The sequence below is a fragment of the Periophthalmus magnuspinnatus genome, chromosome 10, assembly GCF_009829125.3.
Source record: "Periophthalmus magnuspinnatus isolate fPerMag1 chromosome 10, fPerMag1.2.pri, whole genome shotgun sequence".
NCBI classification, from domain to species: Eukaryota; Metazoa; Chordata; class Actinopteri; order Gobiiformes; family Gobiidae; genus Periophthalmus; species Periophthalmus magnuspinnatus.
The window spans coordinates 31,500,131-31,521,897 of NC_047135.1; the positions used below are offsets into that span (position 1 = coordinate 31,500,131).

A 21,767-nucleotide genomic window follows, 5' to 3' on the forward strand; every position below is an offset into this window, starting at 1 on the left:
CTCATTTGTTGATGTCATTTAAATTTACAATAAACTCCCCCCTAACATCTTTTTACTACAACCCTATAAGAGATTGGCGCAGTCATGTTTTGTACAGCTCTCTTCGTATTAAAGTGTTAATATAACACTCTGTATTTTTAGGCAACAGATTGACCAAAACAAAATATCGGCCTGTGCTGGAGATTTAAGGCCAAAGGCCGAAACACTAAAAAGTCCAAATATCACCCCAATATATCGGCCAACCTATATATATTGGCCTATCTCTAGTATAATTTTGATGTACTTTCCCTTGGAGAGAGGCCATTTATCATATATACCCCAAAATCATAAAGGTCCAATAAAATGTAGACGGTAGAAAGTGGTTTATCATTATCACTCTGGGGTTTGACCTTTCGAGTGATAATGGTAGATTTGTCTCTTTTTACATGTTCAGAAATGGACTGTGTTTCTTGCAAATGCATTACTCAGTTTTTGAGAGCTGCCTTTGTTAATCAAAAAACAAAGAAAAATGTTCAGAATAAAATATTTAAATATTACTGTTATAGTTGCTGCTTTGAGGATAAAGGCGGCCAATGCAAAATGAAAGTTGCACCATAGCTGGTGCTCAGTCATACTGTGAAGTTAGCCTGTAGTTCCATAGGCAATCAGCTATGTGTTTTTTTCAGTTGAAAAAACAAATAGCTAAATATTTCACTTTTAGAAATTATAAATAATATTATAGGCCTTGTGGTCATTAGTTACTAAATAGCTGATTTGCCCCCAGCAAGCTCTGAAAAACCTTTAATAGCTATGGAAAAAGAATATATGTAAAATTTACTTCCTTAGGCTCAAAGTGGGTGGTCACTGTTGAGCTTCATAAGGCAAAGATATGTCATCAAAAAGGTCAATTTATTTTTGAGCATTCTTGATACTTGGCTAGCCATGGAAACGCCACCAGAGGGCGCCATTTGCGAGTGAAAAAAAAGGGATATTAAAAACGTCTTAAGCCTTATGTAGGACTCAGCTCTCAGTCATCACTTCACATGCTCATAGCTCATACAGCACAGACGTATTCACCTCAAAGGATTCCACACATAAAAGTAATACATAGTTCTTTGACAAAGAAAATGCAACAGCTCTTTTCTGAGGAGTTTCCATCCCCACCATGCACTTAATGCTTCTTGACGCCAGGTTCCTTTGGGCATTGCTTCATTAATGAATGCAAATGGAAAGGCTTACTTCAGTGAGGGAGTATGAATAATAAAAGTGAGCTGGTAATGTATGCAGCCAGAGGAATAACCACAGTGGTGAGCAGGAGAGAGAATGCACTGTAAAGGGTCAGTGGTGGGTTAGAGCAGGCAGACGTACCTTCACATGGATCTTGATTGGAAGAGGGATACCCTCCTTTAGCTCTTTGGTCTTCTCATTGAAGTCTTTGCAGAATTGCCCAATGGGGATTCCTCTCTAAAAAGAGACCAGAGAAATGTACAGATTATTTCCAACGTGAGCTGCTGCCTGGGCTCATAGTGTCACCACTGTAGTCTGAATGCAGATGCCCTGGTGCTGTCAGTCAAACTGTCACAAATGTCAGAGTGTTTTGAATGCATTTGCACACATGCACAGTGGAGGGAAGGCCTCTGACAGCCTGGTTTATGCACTGCAACATTTTGAGGAAACATTTTTAAACTTCATGCTACTTTCTCATTATATTCACAGTGAAATGCCTTTGTGTGTGTATACAGCAGTGTTGTTTGTGTGTCTGTCATTCTTTCTATGACTGAATGCATGTTGGCGCCCAGAGCCAGAGAAACCCAGTGATGAATGACCCTCCCATTTTCCAGCTCCAGCGAGGCCAACCAGAGCGAAAACAAAATGGATGGGTGACATTAAGTCAACACCCGTCCAGCACTGTTCCCCTGCACCATGGGTTTTTGAAGCAGGACGCAAAGAATCAAATTATTATCACTAGTGTAAATTAAAAGTCAATGCAAACCACCTACATCCCCAAACAGAACAATTTTATCTAAATGTTAATTTCAGAAATTAGCATAGGAAAAGGGGATTATGAAATAACAAGTCAGCTGTGGTGTGACTGAACTCAAGAGTGCAGAGCCCCCAGATACAAATAATGAATCTGATGAAAAGTCAGTCATCATGAGAAATTTTCTACTGACAGAGAAGGAAGGCATTTATTTGAAACTAACAGAGCAGAAGCTTTAGTGCACATCATCCCACTAAAGGCCTACAAAGCACCTGCTGCATAGTAATCAGTTGTGATCAGTGCAACCCCATTGCTTCATAAGACACCAAAGTGTCTTATGTGCACAACACAGTGACCACAAACTGTTATTTCTACACACCACTTCAATCAATACACATTTTACACATATTTAGGTGATATTTGAATTTAAATCTCCTGCTAATAAAATGAAAAGCAGTTTTTGTCCCAGGAGCATTTCTAGCCTTTACCTTATCTTTCCCTCTAGTGCTTATTAATAGTAATCCCATGTCAGCCTCACTACCTTCCTCTCCAACCTGCCCCTAACACAAAACAACACTGCAAAGTAAACAAGCAGGGTGTGTGGGGGCCAGGGCATAATTAAATATGGATTTATATAAGACTGTGATGTTACATATGAGTAGAAGTACAGCCTCTGGCTTAGCTGTGGACATTCAGCTCCTGTTTCTTTCCCTCTGTACAGCCACAGTTGGATAATGATCTCTCCCACTGATTCAGACTGCCCTTTCATGCCACACAATGCCATAAAAAGACCTTCCCGACCAGCAGCACACAAAGCCTTGGTTCAAAAATGTGCTTAAGCTTGGACAGTTATGTATATAGTGGACAACAGCTCTAAAGACAGCACCATGGACGCAGGGAGGCCCTGGGTTTGTACACGGTTAGGAATGCACTCGAGACCGGTGGCAATATTTTTCATGAGCCGTCCATGGCAGTCCAGACAACTCAGTCTCTGAAGATGAGAGCAGAAGCCATTTTTTACTTTGTCTCCAGGCTATTTAATAGTTTAATTGCTGTAATTACAACAATTTGGTCATGCTAGTAGAGGTGGAAATCACAATCTTTAAATGTTGTGGGGGCACGGCAGGCCATAAAAGCAGCAAGATTTGCTTTTCCAACCTCATATGACATTTATCAGAGTGGGAACTGGCACAGCAACATTTATGCTCAGGCCAAATCACTTTCCCCATTCACTGCATCTGAGCATCTAATCATCCCAGAGCCCTAGTTACTAGATAAATCCCTCTCGTGCACCAGGACTGATTAGAGCGCTCTCCAGTATAAACCGACTGCAGCCGATCACCCAAGGCAGGGCCGTCAAACACAGAGGGACCAGGACACTCAGCCATAAATCATCAAAAGACAATTGAGATGCTGGTCATTGGGATTAAATGCTAATCTAGAAGACATTTCTTATCATAAAATCCAGCTGCACATATGGTAAGCAACTGCTGTATCATCAACAACATGAGTAGAGTTACATTAGTTGTGATTATAAGAGCAATTCAGCATTTGCAATTAAAATATGTGCAGTGTCCGTTTGAATCGACCCCGTCACCACATTCTCTGCAGTCGTTTTGACATTCGTGTTAATGTGATTGGCCTTTCGGCTTGACTAACTCATTTTAACAAGATGTAGCTCTAGTGTGGCAGAAGGAGGAGAGTTGATGGGCACAAAGGAGAAGCAGAAAATGGGATAGAAGAGACAGCTGAGGTACATTAAACTTGTCAGAATGTAGCGGCCACTATTTGCACAATGAAAAAGGTTTGCTTGACCGAGGGGAACAGGGCCGAGCAAAACTAGAGGGAGGCTCTCATCAAAATGTCCAGGATTCATCTGCACAGATGTTTATGTATGAACACCTGGACCTAATTTTAATCTGACAAGTCTATCTGGATATGTGCATATAATAAACTGCGAGAATTTGCTGATAGGGAGGAACCAGGTGTCTTTGTATCTGAGAGGAGGAAAACATGACACTTGAAGAAGGGTCAAAGATAGAGCCTGAGCAGGTCAGAAGCACTGCTGTGTTTAAGGAAGCGTGGCAAACATGGCTATAAAGGACACAGACATAGGACGTGGCCCTGGGCATCAGACAGGATTAATTGCTACTGGCACACGAGGCCACAGGATAAACGGCCATGAGCAGTGGACAGAGGGATGTGCGACGCAATGATGAAGGTGTTACGCAGGGAGAGAGAGCCTGGTGGGAGGCGAGGTTAATTAAAGTCTTCAGCAGGAACACTCTCATTCATTACAGTCATTACTCTGTTCATTTAATCTGCGTTGCTGTTGGCATTTTATCATACTCTGCCCCCTTGCAGTGTCATGCAGGTGATTAGGTGTCATGTCGGGAACCACCCACTCTGCAGAGGGGAAAGTTCGAGATGAAAGAGTACCAAGAGAGCCTCACCAGGTCCGTTTGGGTCCTGTAACTACATCAAGAGTAAGTACCTCATAATTTTGAGCTATTGCTGGATATTTCTCTTTATTTTCGATTCAGGATTAATTCTAGAGTGAAAACAGCTTTAACCCAGAATTGAAGGCCAATATATAGTGTTGCTTTTAGAAGTGTGGAGAATAGGCACAAGAATGCACAGAGTAAAGAAAATTCAGGGACAACCAAATCAAGCCAAAAGTTGTGCAGTGCTCTGAATGGTTGCTTAAAATAGACACTGGCTTCACCTTTGTATAAAGAATAAGAATAATTTCCTGTTTGAGGGCATAGTCAGAGGAAAAGCCATCCAGCTACAGTAGAACAAAATGAATCGTGGTGCTACAAAACATCCCCATTTTCAACCCCATTAGGCACCTCTCACAGATGTGATGCTTTGTGCTTTTTTGCCACATCACATGATTAATCACACGAGACTGGAGAGGCAGAAAAGACCATCTACATCCTCACTGGAGAAATCAAAGGTGCCCTGACAGGGAGCTAGAGAGTTTGGAACAACAAAGTCACAATGAAACAATAGATGGTGACAGATCTACAAAGCAAGATTCAGAGGGGAATAGCAGTTCTAAGGCTGCAGCGTCAGACTGATTAATAACAAGCTGGGCTATAAAATATGAATCATGTGAGAGGCCGCAGGTAATGGACATAGACTGACATTTCATGCCTCATTTAGATTTGTCATTTGTGATTTCTTTACATTTCTTTCAGATTGGCCATACAAGCAAAGGGAAAGACAGCAGAAGAAGGTGAAACCCTAGAATCAAACAGTGGGTGGGTGAGTTATAAGGAAAATATATATTCATTCATAAATAAACAATCAACAGGCAACACTTACAGAAACACAGCCATGGAAAGAAGGAAAAAAAAGTGTTTGTGAGTGGCCTTTTATGCATGATTAAAATTTGTCATTTTCATGTGCTCTGTTTACAAGAAAAACATTGTTTGCACTTATACATTCTGGCTTCAAAACAGTAAACATACAATACCTCAATCAAAGAAGAGCTCTTCAAATTTAGGGACAGATCTTCTAACAAACTAAATCATAATTTAGAACAAAAATGTCACCTTTAATGGTCGCTTGGGACAGATGTGAGCTTTTAGTCCTTTGAAATATAGACTTGGACAATATCTCTGTGTAATGTATAATTTATATAGTTGTATAATTTATTTAAAATGTAATAAATTTATGGGCTATTTTGCTAAACATGGCAGCAAATGGTGACGATGAAAGCATAGTATGTTTGTAGAATATTGTGTAGATTATTTAGATTTTTTTTGTATGTATTAGAGTATTGTTATGGTAATTGAAGAATGTAGATGTTTATCCATTTCCTGGTGGCCAGTATCAGCCCTGAAGTAGCCCATAGATCATGCTGATGTCCTTTACCATTCTCGGACAGACCGTAACCCTCTGTGCCCTTCTCCAATCATGGCCAGAGCTAGAAGTGATGAGTGCACAATACTGTGGCCGGCCTGGCTGAGGCATGAGCTGGTACCAGTGACCTTCAGCCACACCCAGGGGAAACACAAACAAGAAAACAGGGGAGCGAGTATCCAGAGAGGGGAGAGATGGGCATAAACATAAAAGACAGGGCAGGTGGGGAAAAAGAGGGAAAAACTGAAAAATGCATGGCCGAAGTGTGGAAAATAGAAAAGCTCTTCTCTTGGAAATCAGCAGAGCGCAGAGCTGAATCTGACAAGAAAGATGAGTCTCCATCCTCTTTCTCGCCAGTCTGATTAAAACTCTCACTCCAGAATGAACCCGGCACCATGGGAGCCCCAGAGCAGTGGTGCTGAAGGCCCCAGTTACTACAGACATGCGCTGACATGCTACTGATACTCCAACAGAAGCAGGACCTTGAAACGCTTCAAAATCCCACCTATAAAGTGCAAGCACAACCTCCAATATGAAAAGTAACCAAGTCTCAAAGTACAGTATCAGATGAATATTTGCTACAAATATTGTATATGTTCCAGAACTGCAAAAGCAATTTTAACTCCAAAAGATTAACCAGAGTAGTGTGTAGGATATATAGCTAAAATATATCCCTTTTATGCCACATTTGCTTAATCTGTTCATTAGACTATCATTTCGAACAAAATGCCTTGAGGTTCCCCGGACATGTTAAACTAATCAGTGTGGAGCTCAACTTAGTTTTATTAACATTATAGACAACATATAATAGTATAGCAGTAAGTATATTGTTTCCATAGAGAAGTCCCTTTTGAGACTGAAAATGAGAGCAAACAGAAGGAGGTATAATTAAAGTTCTAACATCTGCTTTTTGGGCTCTAAACGTGTCTTACAGGCATTGCTCGCTCCACTTCCTTCAAAAGAGGGATGCTAAATAAGGAAGGAGCATCATTTTCCAAACAAAGACACTAATCTCCTGGCAATAGCATTAACATAATAGCATATTATTGTAACGCGGAGCATTACATTTTCTCCCAGCGAAATTTCAACAGCTGATGGGGGAGGGATGAGGAGGAGGGAGGGTGGGGGTCTGGAGAAAGGGACGTAACCTGCGTACAAATTAACAGCACGACCAAACTCAAGCAGCGCGAGTTTCTTTACCCTCGCCTCCCTCTCGCGCTGCACTGGTCTGGCTCTTGTGCCGCGCGCCGACGCAGCTGGACACTGCAGGAGGCGACACTGCACGGCCGGATCCACATCACGGAGCCTCTGCATAACCACCGGAGCTGCCAGCGTGCTGTCCGCGCAGCCAGCCCTTTTGAGCCGAAGGTTTCTTTCTGCCATGCCTGTGCAGGACCAGAAGCTTCCAAACTACGGAGCAGACTTTGCTTGGCGTGGCCGCACAATGACTTTCTTCACCATCTAACGCCAGACTATCTCCAAACAAGAGAACTGCACGGACACGAGGATCAGCCCGTCATTAAGCACCATAAAAGGCACTTTACTGGTCAGCACCGCTCTTCTACTTGTGAAAATGACGGCGTAAATGAACGCAAAGGGCATCGATTGCGAGACGAATGGCTGTGGGAACAACTGTTTTACTTTGATGAGAGCGGCACACGGAGACCGCCAACCCCGATACCTGCCAATAATAGGGCAGTTATGAAACAGGTGTTGCGGAGAAGGGCTTTAACTGAGGTTTTCAAACTGCCAAAGGATGCAAGAAGCGAGTCGACAGCACTGCTCCACGGCCAGCTAATGATACGCGTTTGAGGAGAACAGAGAGCGGGATAAACTGTGAAACTGGCACAACAAGCCCCGGAGGCTACACTTGGGGGTACCACCTGATAAATCAACAGATGCTTCAGTCATGTGGCTGTAAGTCTGGGGACTGGGTTAATTTAGCAATGCATTATCGGGGATTGCACACCGCCTCACTCTATTAATTACACCCATAATGGCACAGCGGCTGTCCAGATGTCCTTGGAGCACAATGCACTTGTGATAAGTTGTACTGTAGGTCTGGGTTGTAATTTAGAGATCAAGTAAGAAGTTTAACATGTTTATTTGCATACATTTTGTGTAAACTAACTGGAAAATCACAATCTTGATTTAAGAGAAATATAGTTCATAATCATGTATGTGTCCAGGACAAAGTAGGAGAAAGGTATTTTAGGTGAATTGAATTTGAACACACATCTCGCCTGCACACCATTACATAGCATTACTCATGCTTAAAGTGAAATGCTTTGCCTCACCTTGTCAACAGAAGTGTCATTTTCGGTGACAGAGAAATGATGAATTTGGTCATTATTGATGAGCTGAGTGGACACACGCGCTGTCGTCTCTCTGCCTCACTCGGAGCAGAATAAATTACACAGCGCTGACGGCCACTCACAACACAAACAGGCACTGACAGGGATATTTCCATGGTGAAATTTATGCTGCAGGTTGAACTAAGAAATTCAACCTCAAGAAAGCCAGCCATCAACCTCTCCATTCTCCTATAAGGCGAGGAAAAGAAATAACACATATAAATAGCAATATCCTCTCAATCTGCTGCTCGGTGAAATTCATTCATTTCTGGGGCATGGTAAATCGAGTTGCTCTCAGAGACAAAAGGCTTCATAGACAATCTGATATTACGAATGGTGCCATGATCCACAGCAGCCTTCCCCCTGTGCCTCACGGCAGATTAATCACTCAAGATCGCTTCTTCTCCCATGTCTTTGATTCATCTGATGCAGAACAAAACCCATGTCTCTATATCTCAGGATCAGTCAGGCCATGCTGATGCTGGTCTCTGCAGTGTGTGGAGAGTCCTTTTTAAATCTGAATTTGAGTATTTCTCCGCTCAACTTCAGGTTTCCCACCGGGAGATTATTTATGAACTATTGCCATCCTGGTGTAACACTTTATAGGTGTGTAGACAGCCAAATTGACTATTAATCTTTAACTCCAAGCCCTATCCCAAATACAGCCCAGATCCCCTGAGGATTTCCTTCTTCAATGATTCAGTGGGCACACAAAAGATGGCACATCCCCTGTTAGTCTAACACTGGGGAAGTTGTGTCTTCCATCAGCCAGATATCAATACATTTATCACTTTCATGCAATCATGCTGGATATCTCTTGTTCGATCAGGCTCAACTGTTGCCATTATGGCACATCTGAGCTAGTAATGATTTTATATTATAATACCATTGATTGTGGTGAGGGGTTGACACGGAGCAGCACTGAGCAGATAAAACACAGTCCAGTGGTCTGTGCCCTGCTTTTCAGCTAAATACGACAAAGAGACGTTTTTTCGATCGCACTGTAAAGTCAATGATCATTTCTCAAGTCAAGATCAATACTGAGGTTTATACTGTCTCAGACTGAAATATGAGCAGGACAAAAAAAATGAAAGCACATTTCAAGCCAAATTAGCATTGGCTGCAAGCGCTCACGCAGATGTACACAGTGTGTGTACACACATTCACGAGTCAAAGCAGCTCTAAACAAATAGCAGGTTATCAATATTCATCTGCAAAAGGAGCTGAATTTGAGATGATTAAAGGCTGCAGCAGGGAGGGCGATCAGGCATCAGAGACAACACAATCAAACAAACAGTTTGACCAGGCATGTGCATCTGAACACAATTAATACATGAATACTAAGGAGGGTGAAATCATTGCACAATGAAAAGCAAAAGCCAAGACAATATCTCCTTTAAAAAGAAAAAAAAAAACTAAAAAAAACAATGCCAACATGTTTGTATGTAAAACGAACAAAATGTAATTCAAAGAAAATGAGAAGAAAAAACAGCCGTCTGCTCTGTGTGAGAAACCAGGGTAGATGGAGCTCTGGCCAAAGATGAAGAGCGCTCATTGCTTACTAAGCGCCAGTGTCTTTAACCATAGCAACAAACTACTTTACATTTGTTTCCTAAATAGCACAGCAGGTAAAGGCGTGTTCTCATCTGTCCTGTATAGTATTTACAATAGACGGGTGGCTGAACACAACAATGTACATAGCATAGGTTAAAGCCAAGTCCGTGTTGCATTCTTATTAAGCCATTTTGATCTTTTTAGGCATGGTGCCCACACCCCAGGTGTGCGTATCAACCCTGGTGACGGTGAGCACAATGGCTGTGGTGGACCTCTACCTGCTGGAGCAGAGCATGCTGGGAGCTCGCGGTGTTTCGGGACCTAGTGTGTGGCAGTGTGTGGCCGTGTTGCTAGGTGACGTGGGCTTCCTCCTTGCACTGCGCTTTGTGTCAGCCGGTGTGGTCTCAGAGGCTCGGTCTCCACGCCGTGGTTTTGCCAACGCCCTATGGTTCATGTTCCTGTCTCTGCTTCAACTTAAGCTCTTCTTTGTTTGCCACAACTACCGGCAGGAGCGGCGCCCGCCCGATCCGTTGGCCCGAAAGACACTGACCCTACTGCTGTCCATCTGTCTGCCCTCCCTGTTCCTCATACTGACTGGGGCTGACCACATGAGCCCCCAGCGAAGGAAGCAGGAGGTGCGTGGTCGGCTGCTGTGGGTGGTGGTGGACCTGCTGGATGTCCTGGATCTTCAGGCAGGATTGTGGGAGTCTCAAGGGGGAACAGTGCTCCCTGGGGACCAGAAGCTACCCATATGGGCCGAAGGCCTGGTGTTTTTTTACTGCTATGCACTGCTGCTGCTGCTGCCATGTGTGGCTCTCACAGAGCTAGGGGCCACTGGACTGCCAGGGCAGAGAGGGCCCCGAAAGGAGGCTCTGTATCCTTGGCTCAGTTTGGTCACCATCAACCTCTTCACTCTGGCCTTGAGGGGCACAGGCATGCTGTGGTACCGGGACCCTCGGATCTCCACTGTGTTCCTGGGGAAGAACCTGCTGGCTCTGGCAGTGAAGCTGAACTCGGCATGGGAGAGGCACAGACAGGACCGACGCGCTGGAGGCACGACAGTGGAAGCAGGAGACTCCAGTGGGCCGAGCCAGAGCTCAGAGCCCAGAGAGGCCCAGGCTAAAGAGTTACCATCTCATTACCACTCTCTGACGCGCTCTCAGAGCCACACACTGTCTCATGTGAGCCTCCAGCCCTCAGAGACGGCCTTAGGACCTTCTTTCATTTCTCATGAACTATAGAGAGTGCACAGCACACAGACGCCTGTATCTATTTCAAACAGATATCTGCACTAAGCCTCGGTCCCTCACTCATGCGTTTAAAGCTGTGCTCAACGTGGATTTCTGAAGCAATTCAAATTGCATCGGTGTGATTTTTGTGTGTCATTATTTAAATTGAACATTGGGAACTGAAGTATGTGCGAAAAGAACATTGTCTGCTAAAGTCTCATAATAATAATTTTTTCACTGACCCAAGTGCCCGAATAACTTTGGGCAGTACATTCTTAATATCAGTTCAGATTTACACCCACTCAGTGCACTCCCCCCGAGTTATCCATGTTAATCTGAATCAATTTCATGCTGTTAATGTTGCCAGTTGGGGTTTTTTTTTTATCTAAAGAAAAAAGCTAAATTACAATTCTGATCAGGGGAATCAAAACTAGATTTAAAAAAAAAGCTGAAAAACTGTAAAAGATAACCATTGGAAATGTACTGATCTATAGCTGAAGTGTCCTCAGCTGGAAAAGGATGCAGCCAAATAATAATAAACAAGGGAATATAACCCATCGCCTTTGACAGTCATGTGACTTGCTAATTGAGTAAAGTTGAGTTCTATCCTAACAGTGAGTATATGTGAGAGCCTTTATGTGGCTCTTTATGTGGCTCTTTATGTGGCTCTTTATGTGGCTCTTCATGTCATTCATAGACTGTCCATTACATCTGTTTGTGCAGCTCAACAACTGGAAACGTTCACATTTTCCTCCAGAGGTGTCGATACGCTACAAACCACAGTTAAAATCAAGTAAAAGTAACACTTATTTGGCTGCTTCAAATAATTTTGTAAACCACTGTATTAGACAATAGCAGTCTCCAAATGAGAGCTGGGAGACCCTGAGGAACAGCAAAGCACTCAGCTGGTGTTGCAAGATTATATCACGGTAATCAAATAATAACACTGTATTAATAAATGTGTTTTAACTGACAATGGAATTACGGTATGTTATAGGAATGAAGCAAAATGACACATTTGCATTTTGCAATGGTTGTTTTTGGGGTCCAAGACATACACCCTGTACCAGCAGGAGTCTACCCACTCTGCATCTGAAAACATCTACTGTGGAGCTATAGGGTGCAGCGCGCTTGGAGACACGTTTTTATGTTGGGCACAAAATGGTAATCAGAAAAACACTGACTTTGCCTTTGGTGAAAGTCTGCTTCTGGTATGATTTAAGATGGACTATAGCAGTCTAGTATTTTAATGTTTAAAACCACTTTCACACATATGTCAGAGCAACAAATTTCTATAAACCATTTCATTAACCAAGCAAAATTTTAACATCAATCCCCAAACATGTTTAAAATGTTGTTGTGACAAAGATCAGTTTTACTACACTTTTTTGAAAGAAAACTATGTAAGTAATCCCTTTACTCCTGAAATATTGATGTTATATTTGCACTTTTACTGTCTGTGTGCAGTTTGATAAAGAAAATGAAAAATTACAACTTGTAAAGGTTTCTGTCTGACCTTTCTCCAGTGTTCAGTGTATCTTTTCCATGTTGGTCCTGGTGTTCACAAAGCTCCATGTGGATCTTGGACATATGCCATGTGTAGTGTTAGCTCCACAGCAGCTGTTGTCAGCTACACCTCCAGGACAGAGTGCAAACTAATAAAGTGTCTCATACTCGCCTGGCTTTGACAGCTCATTGGCCATTGCATAGGGGCCGACTGGCAGCCTGTCATTCCCTAAATGCCCGAATGAGAACAGCTTGGTCCAAATTATTCACCCTTAAAGAAGAAAGCATTGAATTGAAAAAGCCCAGTGCCTGGTTTGAACTCACATAAAGTCAGAGGCTGCACATTGTTTTGATCGGGAAACCCCACATATTCCAGCTATTTCTGAGACAAAAGGCCACAATTTATCTCAATTACTCCCATGGCCCTGTCATCCCAGATCCACAGGCAGAAACCGTGTGACTCGGCAAAGTGTAGTCTGCTTCTCTGCTGCTATGTGAAGAACTGGTTAAGTGTGTGAAGCTCATCAAGTGGCACAGTATCCACAGTCAATGAATAGCACTTGGCGCCCTGGATGAACACCGACTTCTCCAAGCTTTAATGGTGCTATTAATTTAAACTGAGCACATTCGTCAAAATGCGTAACGTATTTACCCTGCTTTATGCTAGATTTACAGCCTATGTTTACAAAATGTATTAAGACTAATGTACTTTCTCAGCCACAAAAACTCTCGGGGGATTTTTTTTTCGGGTTCAGCAACTTTAAAGGAAACTAGCACAGGGATATGTGGTGTAGCAGACAGCATCCACGCAGCTCTACGGTGTCTTTCATCTCCCGCCTCATCTTTCACTTTACATTTTAAACACATGCGTTCAGTGTGCACTCCCTGTCGGCAACTCCTCACATTTTTATTATACTAAAAGCAGTGATCGCAAAAGCTGCAGCCTCCACAAATGACTACCTTCTTGAATTTGTTACACCTGTTAGGGCCTGAACACAATACTCAGCATTTTCTCTCAGCACCCACTAACTCAGAAGCAGCTCCAGAAGAAACGAGCACTTGTGCCACCATTTTCTGTTCTGTAGTCACCGTATATTCAGTGTTCTGTTCACTGCAACTAATTTCACTGTGGCCTGTAATTATTCTCCTGGACCCAAGCTGTCACTCTCTCTTTATCCATCACCCTTTGCTTCTTTTATTTCTCTCATTTGTTCAAATTTGCCCCAGAGTCGACAGGCAACCTACCCCTCTGCACTTCCCTGTCGAGGGTTGTTAGTCATGGCGAGAGGGGAAACAAAATGAAGAGTCAAGACAAGCTGAGATTAAAGATCTGAGGTAACCGCCTAAGGCACAGTGGCTGGTAGCTTCCATTTTTTATAGTTGTCCGAGCGGTGCTTGTAGGAGCTAGCATGAGAAGGACGACCACACACTTGACAATAATGACTCTATATACACATGTCCCAGAGACACCTAAAGGCGACACCAGTTTGTATTCTGCCTTGGCTGATACCCATTTCATCTCATTACCCTTGATGTGGTGATCGCTACAGGATGCCCACAAGCCTGAGCCAAAGAGTTAGAGCGAATCAGCGTTTAACGGACATGTCTAAATCATTCATCACAGCACACATCATCAACACTACTGCTTCTGGGTGGGCTTCAAAGTGTAGTTTCCTCCCCAAAGAAACACTAAACAGAATCAGAGACAGGATTCAAAACGGAACATGAAGTTGCCGTTTCTTACATTCAACCCCATACTATTCTCAAGGATTTTTGTGAAGAAATGTCCACAGCATCATTGGTACACATCAAAAATTAATAATTTCTATGACACATCAATAACCAATACTTTTGAAGAGAAATCTTGCAGCACTTGACAGCATTGACTAAAAGAAAAAACAGCCTTCACAGCTCCATGACAACCAGCACGACATCGAAGCAAATACAACTTTTAAAACTTCAAATGAGACCATCCTATAACCAGTCGACATGCCTGCCTCATGTCACTGGCCTACAGACTGATGCATTGTTCAGAAATTCATTCCTTTTTCAAAAGAAGTGAGCAGTGAGTGATGGAGGTCTGCTGTAAAAACATGTTTTCACACAGTGTCAGAGTTGTCTTTTATTATGCAATGGGAGGTAAGAAAAGTTTTATATTTGAAGTTTCAGTGGATGGACATCAAACAGGAATAACCAAATCAGAGGCGACTAAAACTCTGCTCCAACTCAAAAGGCAAAAGGAGAGGTCTGCCAAACAGCTCAAGAACAAACTTTTTATTGTTATTTCGGCTAAATGTGATTTGTTAAACTAAATTCACATAACTGGTACATAGTGGCTTTGTGTGAAACTTTCACTTATGGTTATTGTTGTATCGGATAAAAAGGCAAAGCTCCCAATTTATCAGTCAGTATACATTCCTACTCTCACCTATATTCATGAGCTTTGAGTAATGACAAAAGAACAAGTGGGTCAAAATGAATGTCCTCCACAGAGAAGCTGGATGCTCCCTTAAAGACAGGGTGAGTAGCTCAGTCAAATGAGAAGAACTTGGATTAGAGTCACTGCTTCTGCATGTCGAGAGGTGGCTTAGGCATCTGTTCCGGATGCTTCTCAGAGAAGTGTTTTGGCCATGTTGCACTAGGAGGAGGTCCTGGAGAAGACCCAAGACATGTTGGTCTTTGTCTGTTGGTCTTTTGTAAAAAAAAATAAAAATAAATAAAATACTGATTGATTTAATCTTGGACCTGAAATAATTTGTTGCATAACTGTGTACAGCTATATTTTTTATCCTAATTGCTTTTGTATTTCTGTTTGTACTCACTAGTCTGCTTATAAAAGACACATCTGACAGAAAAACTCGGAAAGACACACATATATATATGTGTGTGTGTGTGTGTGTGTGTGTGTGTGCGTGTGTGTGGGGGTGGGGAGGTGTGTGTGTGTGTGTGTGTGTGTGTGTGGTAGGATAGAAAAAATATCACTGTCATTGGCTGTCAAATAAAGAGTTGCCAGATAAAGTTCTTCTGCACAAAGAAATCTTACATTGAATATGAATGATTTGAAGCAAAGGAGTGACATGTTACATGAAGGCTGCATGAAGGTTAACACATACTTAATTAATAGTGGGCTATCTGTCAGAAGCACTGAGGACCCATCTCCAGATATTGAGCTAGACTTTGTTAGGGTAAATCCTTAAAGCCAAGGTGGTTCTAGTCCACAGGTTTTGGGTTGATGGGGGAAACTGGAATGTGCGTCCTTCTTGGTGTGTTCTTTTTAATCTTTATAGATTAAATTAATTCAAACTGCAGAGCAATATAATTTAATGAGGCATTTGGTGTAGGGTAAATGAATCACCTCAACACCCGTGAAGCATTTCATTATCTTTTACTTACTATTCAAATTTGCACAAGTACTTAATTCTTATTATAAACACATTTTTCATTATGGAGTGGGAGAGTGGGTCAGAGTAGACTTGAGCAAAGAGACAATGATATTTGCATACCGCTATAATAATATTCACATATGAAATATGAGCAAAGAGCTGACTAAAGAAGCTAATGTTTAACAATACAAAACATGAAGACAGCCACACATTCTAAATCCAGGTAAGCCTCAGTCATTACCTGTAAATGCTTTAAATAAAAGTCACAAATAAAAGCGTAGAAGGCAAAATGAACCTGTCTAAATAGTGTGGGAGAAAAGCATTGTTCAAGACATGTCACTCATTCATTGTCAAATTCAAACAACAACAACAAACATTACATTTCTTTACATCATTCCCCGCCCCCTTCAGTTCAGTCAGGTCAGTCCAGGCTCATTGTCATTTGGCTCGATGTAGGTTTCTGGACGAGTGCTCAGATTTGCAACTGGGTCATTGACCACCTACTGCTCGCCATTTTCTACCTCCACATTTTCTATTATTTCAACCCCGACACTCACATGAATAAAGGAATCATGGGGAGACATTAATGAGGCAGCCACCTGTGACGACAGAACCCATTTCAAAGACAGCTTAGTCTGCGCCGGTCCAAGGGAATGAGAACAAGGGCTACAGTGGGCATTTACCAAAAGAAGTAGCATTTGTTTAAAAGTGTGTTCACAGTACATCTACGCTACAGAATTGTGAGTTGTGTTTTGACAGAAATCTAGCCAAGTTGTTTAGAATCTTCTAGACAGATGTTGTGGGGACGAAAAAACATTTATATAAACACGTATAGCTTTACAGTGAAAGTTTTGTTCTTTTAGTCCAATTTAATGGATACAAGAAATATATATATATACACACACACACACACACACACACACACCCCTATACACATACATACACACACACATATATATATATATATATACACACATATAAACTGAACATTTTTTCTTAATCTGGACAAGTAAAATATCTTTTAATTACCTTTATCAGTTCTTCTCTATCATTTAAAGGGTATTTCACCTTATTAGTCTAACATTGGTGAAAACAGGAAAAGGAGATCTCAAGAAACACAATTGTTTACAAGTCAAAAATATGTAATTTATAAATGCCTTATGATGATTCTCATATTCTTTATTTATTCACAATAAAAGAACTTCATAAAAAAAAAATAAAAATTGTTCATTACTTATGCTTCCAACCATCACATTTTGAACACAGCCAACACCAAACATGACCCGATTGGAAGTAATCCATGTCGACTGTAATACTGCAATTTGAAATATATTTTCCTTGCATTGCATGAAGTATTTTTTTAGTACTTCCTGTCAATGTATCCAAAATGTGCTATACAAGATGGCCTTAATAAAAATCTCTGCTGGCAAATGTCATCTCTAATCTAAGCCTGACTTTGTAAAGAGAACAGGTTCCCAGTAACAAGTAGATATTGTGTTTGATTTTACATCTTGCAACTGCTGACAGTGAACATCACTTTGAAGCGAACAATAAAGTTAATAGAATTTTACTCCTTTAGACGTCCAATGATAAATGTTCCAGAGCCGTTATTTCTTTGTGAAACTATTCATTACAGACGCCTACTCCCTGCCGTGCGTGTTCACTTTTCATTCTCTACCACGAGTGTCGTCATTAAGTCACAGAGATGGATTAGGCGTGAGAATTGATCTGGTTTCCTACAGGGGGAATAGCATCCAGAGCTGATGAGCACTGTCCATTAAAGGGAGCTAACAAGATCATTTGTATGTGCTGGACGAGGCAGGGGGCTGCTTTGGTTCAATTTGTAGAGGACAATCAAACTGTAATAGATGAACACCAGTTTAAGTGCGCGCAGATTGTGTCTTTATAGTGGACAATATAAACTTGACAGACGATTTTAAACAATAGTTGGGGGTGTTAAAGGTAACTGCCTAAACTTTTAGCCTTACTTTGTTGCTTGATTCATCCTGCTCATAAATGAACTTGCACAGTTCATTCAAGGCTTTCATTAAGTATTCTTTAGGCCAAGCGACAAACACATTTATTTTAGATAGATTGGACAACAGTAGTGAGTAGGAGGTTGGAGTCAAATGGAACAAAACAAGAAACCTCGGGATGTTTCCAAAGTGCAAGTGAAGCACACCAAAGTGTACATGAATTTAAGGTAAACCTTGACTGGTTTCGATCTCATTCCATCCAATTCCCCCCCAAGGACCAAGGATAATTCACAAAGGCAGGTGCTACAGTGCACGGTGTGAGCACATGTCGCCAAGAAATACAGAGAGCACAGCTGAGCACAAAGGCTGGAGTGTGTGCTCTGTCTGCACAAAGGAGCTATGTGGCAAGAATAAGAATAGGCAGGGCAGGGGTGATGTAGGTGCATGGGGTTGATCAAGAGATTGGGAAGCGGTGCTTAATGAGAATGGCTTCTGCAATTACCACTGATTACTTAGGGGCAGACCAAGGAGAAGAGAAAGTTACAAGTACCTGTCCCAGAATAGGTCCAAGTGGGGGTCCCGGGGCCGCTTGTCCTGACCTGTAGGCATGGGACAATATTGAAATTTTGGGTCACGATTTTCATCTCCAAAATAATTTAGATTAATGATAATATCACAATAAACATTTACGTTGCTGACAGTTTAAGAATGTTATGGGCATTAATACCATACTTAAACTTATTCATAACATTAAAATTATAATTGTGCTTGTATCAGTGAAAACAACTACGATCTAGCAGAGAACATTATGAATAAGTAGCTTTTTTCTGAACATTCTAGTGATATAATGGTTATGGTTATCTTTGTTGGAGATTATCTGTCCCATCCCTACTGACCTGACAATCGTCCTGATAATGCCACCTGTATCCAGCTTCTTCACCGCCTTCGCTGCCTTGGAGATCTTAGACATTCTGGTCGATTTACTTCAAACCAGTAGTGAATCCATCCACTGAAAAGAAACACACACACACACAAAACAACAAATTAGGTTCTCTTAGGTTACAATAACTGCAACAACACACTGGACTCATTAAAACATCATATACCTCAGTCGATACTATAACCATGGGCTAAACTCCACTCTTACCATTCCTTTCAGCACAAAGTAATTAAAAAAATCTTTGGCTTCGATCATTTCGGCAAGAGACACTAATCTGGAGGCATTTTGGAGCAGCGGCCCACTGGATGTGTTTGGATTCCCACGAGATGACAGGATTTTCTCTGCACTCTGAAATCACAGAGCATGTCAAATCGGCTAACTTATATTTGATATGTGCTGTGAGGGTCAAATGCCAAGGGAGGAGGAGGGATAAGTACAAATACTCAAGCAAGAGTGTCCTTGTTTCATGTAACAGCATGAAAAGGCTGGTTGCTACATTAAATCATAGAACCACTTTACAAATTAGGATGCAATTAGTGGAGTGGGTGAGATGACCCTAACCAGTGGCCCCTCAGTGAAGCTGTGAAACTCATAAAAGTAAAACCATAATCTTGTATAAAAATAAACCAGATAGTGATACAGCCGGGGGAAAAAAGAAAGTTAAATCAATACACAGGGCCAAGAGACCATCTCGAGTTTTAAGGTTGTGGCTTATGATTCAGGGAAACTCACCATTCAATAAAAATAAGTACTATAGTGCAGAGAAGAGTTGTAGCTATGATTCATTGCAAGCAACAGAGGGCATCCAATTAGATCAACAGAGGAGACAGTGGCTTAAAGATATATGGGACCTCATGCTGCGTCAGTGCAACAAAGGGGAAAGTTTAGTGCACCCAGGGAAAGTTGTCGTCGTATCAGTTGAATAAGCAGGAGCAGTTGGCTAAGGTGCACCCACCATGGCTGTATTTGTGAGGGCATTAGAGCTGATAACACGCGGTGCACAAAGAAGAATCCATTTGGCTTGATCTTCTCCAATAGCAGCCTTTTCAACAGCACTCACAGAGCCTGCTGCTTTGGGGAGGTCAATTTCACGCTGCGTGCCTAGTGTGTTCTGCTATTTCGTTGGAGAAAAATCACATTGCAGTTCAGATCAATCTAAAGGGAGACAGCTAAACTCAGAGAGATGTTTGCATTAAAACTGAAGAAAAAAAACACTTCAACTATTAACCACATGCAACAAAGTGGCAGTAAACAATGTGCGTTTTTTTGAGAAATAATCTCAAACAACACAAGCTCTCTAAATCCTTAAAATAGAAGCGTCGCTGCCAAATGAGGATAAAAATGAAAGCCAGCAGCAAATTTTTAATTGTAATTTGGTGCAGATAATACCAGTTTTGAGAGGGGGGGACTGACAGCGCCATGCTTTAATGCACCATAACTCCATTTCAGTTGGAGTATGAATAATAAAAGCAGCGTTTGCTAGCAAAATGAAATCAGTCATCACAAGGCCAAGCAGCAGCGAAGAATCGACCTACATAAGGCAACTCAACTACGCTGACAGTGCGTTTCACTCCAATGAATTTACGTTAGATTTAAGGAATAAAGCTGCATTAACTCAGAGAGGTGGAAATACACATCAAGGCTGAACACTAAGCCTCAACAAGGACTAGGTTTATTTTGGCTGTGAATAATCAAATCAAAGGCACAGTAATTCAAGAGCAACCGAGGAGGCGTTCTTTAGCTGGGATATTACATTCTTACGGCAATTACTGGAAACAGTGCCGTTGATAACAAGGAGCGTGCAGGAGGAGCAATTTATTTGGACAGAGCTCCAGCAGTAAAGTGTTTGCCTTAAATCTGTAGTAAGTGTTTGTCTTAAATCTGTTTGATGAATTGAACAGCACAAAGGCTGAATTTAAATCTCAACTTGATAAAGAAAGTTGGGCCATAATGAACCAAAAGCCTTCACCAAGACAAGATTGTGCTACTGTTTCTAAAGTGGTCAACTAGACCATTTCTGTTCAAGACTGAGGCTTAGGCGGTGGAGTAGCCATTTTAAAACTAGAGGATTAGCAGTTCAATCCCAGCTAATTTTCTTACAGCCAAGATCACCATTTTCTAGTCAAGTGCACGTACTAAATGTATATTGCTTATAACAGGTAACATCCGGCATCTGCTGTTTCTGAAAGTGCACACTTTACTTTCATTGGTTAAATGCACCTGTCACTCAATCAGGGCAAGACAGGAGAAATGAAGAGATAAATGGTAAATGGCCACATTTTTATATAGTGCTTTTCCACCTTCAAGGAATTCAAAGTGCTTTACGACTCACCCATTCACACACACATTCATACATCGATGTACGCAGACACTGGGAGTGCGGGGGGTTAAGGAAACCATAACAGCATTCATCTGTGGGAGCTGGAATCACACCTTCAACACCTGGGTCAGTGGATCTGTCCGCAATGATGTTTATGTCAAGAGGGGAATTCAAACCGCCAACCTTTAGATCAGTAGACAAATGCTTCCAGTTGGCGGTTTTCAGATTCTAAAATGTGATGATGCTATTCTACCAGATGGGAAGCAAGAGTCAGATTTCCTCTATTGATTACAATGTACTTTCTGTTGAAATATCCAAAAGGTAAATGCACAAATGTTGAACCAGATCTATTTCTTTTAGTGATGAGACCCAAGAACTCACTGTATTACAACAAAAATCTGCACTTTACCAATATTAATTTTATCTGCCCCCCATCTGTATTAAATATATATGTTGTGATGTCATCTGAAACCCAGCAATATGGACCATAGATCAAACTGCTGCTGTGTCCATAGGCAAGGGACTTTACCTCTTCAGTATGAATGTGATGTGGGAGTAATTGTTGGTGCAGAGTGCAGTTTTTCAACCTCAGGGCAACTTTGGACAGAGTGGAGAGTGGATGAATAATGCAAAGTCAATCAACTATTTTAAAAAAGCACTAGATTACGGAGGCAT

General features: G+C 41.6%; 2 protein-coding genes across 2 annotated transcripts in view; one reads left to right on the plus strand and one right to left on the minus strand.

The window, feature by feature from the left end:
- mrpl11 (mitochondrial ribosomal protein L11) overlaps positions 1 to 21,767 on the minus strand; it is a 36,826-nt gene that overhangs the window by 3,904 nt on the left and 11,155 nt on the right. The window contains exons 2-4 of the mRNA XM_033974505.2: positions 18,729 to 18,841; positions 18,383 to 18,431; positions 1,348 to 1,443 (exon numbers count right to left, since the gene is read on the minus strand). Coding sequence (XP_033830396.1) covers positions 1,348 to 1,443; positions 18,383 to 18,431; positions 18,729 to 18,802 — 219 coding nt within the window. The 5' untranslated portion in view covers positions 18,803 to 18,841. The remainder of the gene's footprint in view (positions 1 to 1,347; positions 1,444 to 18,382; positions 18,432 to 18,728; positions 18,842 to 21,767) is intronic.
- tmem265 (transmembrane protein 265) lies at positions 6,969 to 12,465 on the plus strand. The gene is made up of 2 exons (XM_033974504.2): positions 6,969 to 7,747; positions 9,943 to 12,465. Exons 1-2 carry the CDS (start codon positions 7,729 to 7,731, stop codon positions 10,977 to 10,979), a joined length of 1,056 nt encoding a protein of 351 aa, XP_033830395.1. The 5' UTR covers positions 6,969 to 7,728; the 3' UTR covers positions 10,980 to 12,465.